The following is an 8,434-nucleotide window of genomic DNA, read 5'->3' on the forward strand; positions in this document are numbered from 1 at the left end:
TGTTTAATATCTGCTCTTGAGTTATTTTTGATCTGCGGAAGAAGAAATCTGTTAGTACAAACACAGTTAAACACTGAAATGTTCACACCCCTGGCAGATTTAGGTTTAAGATACTCTTTTTATTTTACTAATATGTCTCTTCTGACTTGAAAGTTATTTTTAATKTATCCGTCTGCTGTAATTTTAATTGAGTTAATTGCAATTAGTCAYGTTTCAATCAAAAACCGGACAAAGTGCGCTTAATTTTCAATTCAGAATATATTTTAGTACTAAATTATTGAATAAATCTAGATATTACAATTATTTTTAATCTGTCATTTAGGTTATTCAGCTTTCAAGCGTTAAAGGAAACGTCTGTGTGTTTAGCATTGAGATGCTACTTAAGGCTTGGATAGCTCTGCTAATAGGCCAACTCCTTTTAGCACAACTTAAACTAAAAGTTGTTCGAGTTCAACTTTTTGCCCTCACTTCATGAGTCGTCTTTTCCAGCGCCCCTCAGTTTGTTTTTTGAAACAAAAATGAACCTCCAATTTAAAGTTTCAGACTTTTTTGTATGTAGAAAACAAGCAAACAAGAAAAACACCTCGATCACCGAAGATAAATCATATAAAATACCAGTAGAGACGTGCAAAGTTCTGGTCTGCAATTATAAAAAGGGKTTTCCAATAGTTTTATGGAAGAGCATCAGCATCAGCATGCCATATCTTAAAATGTTAGATTGTTTTAAWAATCTTTCACGCGAGTTCCAAACCTGCGTACTCTTAAGATTATCAGCTCCTTAAAGCTCAGTCTCATCTACGTTTCTCCAGCTGTGTCCAAACAGTGTTTTGTAAATCCTTCCATATGTGCCATCTCCAGCGTGACATTTGTGAAGGCCAGTGTGAGAAACGGCTGAAATGTTGAAGCAGTTCCCTCATTGTGGGAAACATTAACTCCTGTGGGACCGGCGGTCTTCTTTCTGACATTTCTGTGCTGCCATCCTGCCCWGGCTGCCAAGTGATGGTGAGGACCAGGTTGTCTTGACATCACTTTGACAAAAAAGTTTCTCATTCAAAAAGTTTYTGATTCATTTCTTGCATATTGCTTTTGGTTTTCTTTCACATATTTAAATGTATATTTTTAATGYTTTATTTTGTATTTAATGCTCTTATTTATAAATTGTAATGCTTTTGTTGTCAGAAAGCCAAAGGTTTGAGAATCTGACTGAAAAGAAGTTAGCTWAAAATGATTGGGTGTTAAARGGACAGYATTACGTAAATYGACTTATTTRAGGTTTACATCATGTTATAATATCATTCCTTCACCTGAAACATACCTGGAGTGTCGGCTTGATTTTATCATGAATGTTTGACAAACCCTTTAATCTCCATGGCAACCATACAGCTGTGCAAAATTYCTGGCTGGMCCTAACTTCGCCTTCTAGACACAGCTCTTCTTTGGAGCTGCAGTTTCCAAGCTTTCCYTGCGAYTCCCCCGCTCAGCTCCTTCAGACTAGCCAGCAGCAATTAGCAGCAAACACCTGGAACTGCACATCTGCTGAGCTCATTGTAGGAGCTACCTCTCAGTGAAACGCTGGTGAAAACATTAAAGGGGTAATAGAGGAGCCATGTTGTGATGACTTCCTGAAGGCGGAGCTTCAGAAAGAACTGAAGTTTTTAAAGAAACAGAGGCCCAATGTCAAGATGTCAAATTACAAAGTCAAATTTATTTTAAGTTGATATATATTGCATTTTTAACAACTAAAGTGCATAAAGTTACTTGATTGTGTTATAAAATGACAACACATAAMACTGCCCCTTTAGTACTTTGACATACAGAGGAGTYCATGAAGGWCTCAAAGAAAGCAAAGTGCCCAGGAGCTATSGCTGCAAAACAAGCCCAAATCATCACTCTTCCTCCACCATGCCACAAACCTAGTTGCAGGTGTTTGTTTTTCTTTTAGCTTAAACTCTGCTTTAGTCTCATCCCTTCAAAGTCATCTGGTTTATTTAGAGGCAACTTTAAATTTTTCTTGGGGAAAAAAAGAGACTTTTAACTTGTTCKGTTTAAATCCAGGCCCATGCCAGGAAACCAATCCATGTCATTAATATGTATTTATTTGGGCTTGTATGTAACTCTTCGGGGTTTTTTTTCTTTCTCTGTGTATTGCACACTTTGAGCTTTGGGTGAATTCACTAAGATGTGTCCAGTAGTCAGAAGATTAGAATTGAGCTAATTTTTGCAGCTTTGAATAATCTTCCTCACTGTAGTGACAGATTTGAAATAGTTTAGAAAGAACACTATAATCCACTCCAGACTGAGTTCCGGTTTTTGCTTCTGTGGGGTCTCTGCTGAAGTATTTCCATTTTGGCTTTGTGTTAATACAAGACTGTATAAACCTTTTTAAACTAATCTCTCAGTCCTGAATTATATTACGTTGCCTTTATGAGTAATATTTAACATCATAACTTAGTGTCAGAACAAAAGATTTGAAACTTGGTGTCAATTTAATACATTTCCTGTAACTTTATGCATGAGGCAGACCGCAAAGGGAGGCATTTTAAAGCAGCAGGGAGGTAATTATTGTCATTTATATATTTTATTTTAAATGTAGGCCATCATTTAGGTGTGAGTGCAGACAAATTAAATCTAATCTTAGCAATTTAATTAGCACAAAGTTTGATTTAACTCTGTTGCTGCAATTTGCAGTTGAGTTCTATTAAAATAAATTAAGCTTTGCTGCGTGATCATTTAATCTTTTCTATGATTCATACCATCAATTTTAAATTCAATAAAGCACCGCAAGAAAATGTGCTGCTGATATTATTTTATGTGTCGGAAATTATATGAGTTGTCTGCTAATATAACTCTGCTGGTTGATGATCTTATGATAATATTTAGTCACACTTATAATAATACACCCTGAAAGAAGATAATCTAATAACCTTCCATACTAATGTGATAACAAATCTAAGAAGTTGGCTAATTATGCAGCTATTCTCTCGTCTTATGTCTTAAGAGAATAAATAACTACATTGTGTGGCTGAGATTCTGTGTCAGTGGCTCATTTCTGGTCTCTGCTTATGTAAAGTCATTTGACTTGTCAAGTCAATTGTAAATTTTCATTTTAAAACTACTACCAACAATGATCAAAAATCTCAATTTCTTCCCAGACTCCCTGCTATGATCATCCATCTCTTATTCACAGAGACAGAGGTGACGTCACACTGTGTGTGTGAGGAGCCGGCGTAAAACAGAAATCTCCATGTGTGTCGCCGTCTTCCATAATGGGCATTAAAAGCTAAAAATAATCATAATAAAACGGAATGGTTTTGCTTTTAAAAGTTCAACTTTCCTGTTATTGTTGAGGTTTTGCACCTTCTGTGGAAGCAGCAGTGTTAAAGAAGTACTGACGTACAGTCTCTCCCTGGTTAGTGGATTTCTACACCGTWTGTCTTTCCTCTGACTTCCTTTTCAAACACCTCACTGATTCGTGTTGAGTTATTTAGAATCAACTTTTACACCAAAGAGTGTTGGTGTTGATTTTGGGTTTCTGACTAATAATTTTAGGTTAATAGCTTTCAGGCCAGGATGAAGACAGCAGATTTTATTCTGTTTACTCATCACTGAATGCTTATGGGAGTACTGAACAAACTGGACCGTACTAATAGGCATACTACCTTTGGTTTGTAGATGAACCTGATTTAGAACACAGAACTGTATCCTCGTCCATGGTACCTATGGAACATGGTAATTATACAAGTTTTTAATATAYATTTCTTTGTGTAAACACAACATATTCAGTTTTTTTCCATGAAAATAATTTTCTTAGAAAATCTGAAATCATTTTTAGCACTAACCACTAGGGGATCACCGATTGCAGTTAATTGGCCGATCACTGTTCTCCAAAAAGCCTGACCTGCCGATTCCGGTTTTGGACGATTTTGTCTGAAAATATAGCAATAAAGTCACTAAGTTGGCAACAGTGGACRTGGATGTGCAGACATGACCCTGTGGGCGGGTCAGTTAGTGGCTGATTTTGAGATGCTTCATCTTGAGTCAGCACACAGCTTCAGTTGTTAAAGCGAGAAAATAGTGAACAGCCCCAAAATCTGGGTGTAGTGATAGACTTAGGATTAAGATTCCAGGATTAAAGTACTAGTAGGGCAGAACCAGAACCAAAGATGGATAAGCAGCATTCAGCTTCTATGAACCACAAATCTTTAACAAACGTCTAGAAAACTTTAAAAAGTTGAAACACAGTTCCTWTAAATCAAGAATAAAACCCCACCTGATTAGAGTTCCCTTATATTAGTAGTAAGTGGAACATTGACTGAAATATTTGATAATTCTGATTATGTAATGTGAAAATGTAATATTTATTGTGTTAYGTTTTTGTGATGTAAAAAACTTTGAACTGCCATGTTGCTGAAATGTGTTATACAAATAAACTTGACTTATTTGTAAAGGTAGATAAGATCAACAGTTAAGATTTTATCCATTGATCTCCCAAAGTGAAGGAAATCAGGGTGGATTTATCGGTGCTACCACCCGTAAACGGAGTTCTATCTKTTATTAGCTTGGATTGCAGTGAGGTTGCACTGCTTCTGGAGCTCAACCCCAAGTGGCCGTTCATGAAATGCTAAAAATTTAAGGGCTGCCACTCAAGCCTGTGCTCATTTCTCCGCCTTAGGGACTGGTAAAAGTTCATAAATTTTTATCCAACCAGACAGGTCTCTCTACCCTAAATCGGAGCTTATCCACGATTTCCTTTCCGTCATCTCTCGGGTGTTCCGAKCCTTCCAAACCTGTCAATCCAGACCTCTGTCAGCACTGAGGTCCGTCTCCACTGTAATAGGACCCACAGCTYCATTTATTTCTCCTAGTGTACAGAAAGAAMAAAAAACACAACTGGAGTGCCATGTAAATTTCATGGCATCCTCTGCTGTTGCTTCTAGCAAAGCGAAGAGTGCAAAGAGAGTGAAAAATAGTCCCAGGACTGAAGTTCTGTTGTGGTACGGCTGAAATATGCATAAGCTCCACTGTAAGCTTGATGTTGTTGTCTGCTTAACGTTGCTGCCTAGATGATTGGAAGAAAAGGCTTTTGTTAATGAAGTCAGAAGAGGATTAGGAGTAAACAAGTTGTCAGGGTCAGCGAGGAAGCTAATTAGGAGAGTTTTAATGATGTAATAACTTCCTTTGCTGTGGCAGGAGAGAAGTGTAATTAATTTCTCTGTCCGTGTGTGTCTTTGTTCTCTTCAGGAACCTGCTGGATAGAGACACCTTCTCCAAGTCTGATCCAAGTAAGCTTCTCCCCTTTATCTGTTTTCCTAGTCCAACCTACTCCCCCAGACACACACAAACGCACACACACGCACACACACACACACACACATACACGCACGCACGCACACACACACACACACACGCACACACACAACACACACACACACACACACATCATCAACAGGTCCTCAAAACAGCTCTCAGCAGGTCTTACAAACACATAAAAGCAACCTGTATGCGTACATTTTAGCAGACAAACTGGCGCCACATGCCAACACGTTTTAACTTCTGAGTAAAATTAGGCTGGCATTCACTGCGAATGGACACACGTGCACCCCCACACGCACGCACGCACACACACACGCACACGCACACACTTTACCCACAGATCCACACTGTTTGGCCTGTGTGAATCAGTGGGCATTTGCATATGTCAGGGGTCGTATTCGTCACTGTTCTCTGCTCTCAATGTGAGTGAGGAGAACCAGATCACACACACACACACCGACCTCACTTGCACAGACACACACCTCACTCGCTTGGCTGTTTTAATTTGACTACTAGTCTGGCTTTTTTAAAAGGTTTTGATCTACACCTTCATTAAAGGTGCATTCACACCAGCTGTCTTTAGTTCGTTTTAGTTGAACTCTCGTTTGTTTGCCGAGAAAGTTTGGTTCGTTTGGGGAGGTGTGAATGTAAATCAGACTGAATGTGTTCTGTGTGTCAAAAACGCATCCAACACATCCAACGTGTCAAGTCGGACGCTTGATGTTGTGCGTCAAATTCACTCTTGACTCTCGTCTGAGCAAGTCAAATCATGTTCAGTCTGAACGTAGCATAATCAAACTCTGACGTAGACCAAAAGCTTGAACTCTGGTCCGCCTACAAACCTGTCTTGGTTTGGTTGGAGGGAAGTCTGGTGTRGTACRAATGCATATATGAGAGCCAAGCGGATTAGAGACCGCTAAAAGGCAGGAAGTGGACTACAACAGAGGGCATTTTGGGTAAACACAACCATAATAAACGCGACTTTCTACCGCTAGCTGGAGAAACGGCTCATGGTCTTTTGCTAAAGACAAGCGAGAAATCCTACAACCACTAAAATCTGACGGCMCTATTTTTATTTACATTTCATGAAGAAGAAAGTCACGCTCTGTGTCTTTCTTCTTCATAGGTTTTTGTGTCGTGTTTCGTTCAGTAGTTCTCGGTGCAGCGCCACCACAGGTGATGAGGTGAACAGGTTTTTGCTTTATTTGACRCAGTGCAGTGTGACAGAAAACTGCAGCAGCTTAAAATTTCACAAATGTTGCAACTTCGGTCCCCAATCAAACCGAGTTCACCGGACTATCAGGATTAAAAACACCCTAAGATCTCAGGTTACAATAATGAGATGTTCCATTACTTGTTATCTTGCTTCCCTCAATATAGAAAACTTTCATCTAGAGACTCACATCCTGACACGGAWCTCTGTCGTCTGGTTTGCTTCCTTCAACTTGTTCGCAGTTGACTGGCCAACATTTAAATGAAGCATTTTTTGTTGAATGCATAATAAGCCTGCTTGAATTGGATTTCCTTTTTTTATATCCCCAGTGTTATGAGGTATGAAACAAAGCCATCTGCCGTTTTGTTTTTGCCCATTTTTACTGTAGAGGATGTGTTTATGTGAGTCCAGTAAATAATATCCCCCAGTCGCTTAGAGCCATTCTGGTTTTAGGGGTCACAGTCTGTCATTTTGCATACAAGTCAACTGTCCTAAATCTGCATTTGTATGTATCTTATTCATGGAAATTCTCAACTACAATAACAAAAATGATCTAATATGCAATGGCTGACATCAGGGTGGTTCAAAATACGGATTTTTAATATCTGACCCTTTTTTAATCGATTTATGATTAATCGATCACCAAATTARTTGATGATTATTTCAACAATCGATTAATCACAATCGTTTCAACCCTACTCTATAACAATTCGTCTCATAGCCATACCATTCTAATTCATATGTCACATAAGGTTCCACACAAACGCCTCTCCTCAGTCCTATTCAAGATTTATGGTAATCCCTCGTTTACATCGGTCACTCCTGCGTTTCCGCTASCAACCCGGACAGCTCTGTCAGACGCTGCCGTAGCTACGATTATCGTGGCCTGAGCTGCTGTGAGCTGTGTGGTTGGTTGCTGGTGAAGCCAAAAACTGCAGAGCTCCCAGAATTGTGGATTGGACCTTTAAATGTCAGATGGTGGGAAAGGAAAGGAGGATGAGCATCCCTGCCCGCCCCAACGCTTATCCAAGGAGGCACTTGTGCTGCGTCCATGTCTCTGCTCTGCTGACAGCACTGGCCCCAGTCACACAGCATTAGACTGCCTCGACAGAGCCGCGCACACACACACTCACTACCGCAGACACACACATACATACATCTCAGGCCACCGGCAAGCTCACAGACCTTATTCATATCAGCTTATAAAGCTGAACAGCATTCCAGTGTTTTCCTTTTTTGCATGTTTGTGACTATGTGCGTGTGTGTGTGTGTGTGTGTGTGCGCGTGTGTGTGCGTGTGTGTGTGTTTCATCCCTTGTGTTTGCTTCAGCAGACTGGAAAAGGGCATTAAGCAGACAGAACCCTGTCAAAGTATGTATGTACCTTCTGTACTGCCTACATTGTAGCAGTAAATATAGCCTGGAGTAATCTGGAAAACAAGGTTTTAGGTGGAGAACGCACCACTATGTGTGCCATGCATCTACTGCTGTTCACAGATATTGTTTTTGGCCTTTGTTAGTAATGCAAGTTCTATACCTCAATCAGTGCTTTATATGATGTAAATGTGGCAGCGTGTTGATTCCAAACTAGCTATCAAGCTATCCAAACCATTCTGGCCAAATGCAAAAAAAAAAAAAAAGTAATCCGTAAAAAATAAATGGTTGTGCCACACCTAAAATTTGCAGTAACTGTTGCATCAGATATTGGCCCACTCTTCCTTGTGGAATTGTTTCATTTGAACAATGTTGGGTTTTTTCTTATGAACAGCTTAGGTTTCTGAATTTCTATTTTAAGGCTGACCTTTTTGTTACTTTTGGTCAGGAGTGACTAAAGTATTCTACAAAGAACAAATACCTAACTTTTGCAAAAATATGTTTTTTACATATTTGTCTGAAAAACATGCACCGCT

At 39.4% G+C, this 8,434-nt stretch overlaps 1 protein-coding gene across 1 annotated transcript in view; it reads left to right on the top strand.

The window, feature by feature from the left end:
- Positions 1-8,434, top strand: part of LOC103465734 (copine-8-like) — a 97,208-nt gene that overhangs the window by 12,258 nt on the left and 76,516 nt on the right. Inside the window, exon 2 of the mRNA XM_017305451.1 lies at positions 5,242-5,282. Within this exon, the coding sequence (XP_017160940.1) occupies positions 5,242-5,282 (41 nt within the window). The remainder of the gene's footprint in view (positions 1-5,241; positions 5,283-8,434) is intronic.

Source organism: Poecilia reticulata, linkage group LG6 (assembly GCF_000633615.1).
Source record: "Poecilia reticulata strain Guanapo linkage group LG6, Guppy_female_1.0+MT, whole genome shotgun sequence".
Taxonomy (NCBI): Eukaryota; Metazoa; Chordata; class Actinopteri; order Cyprinodontiformes; family Poeciliidae; genus Poecilia; species Poecilia reticulata.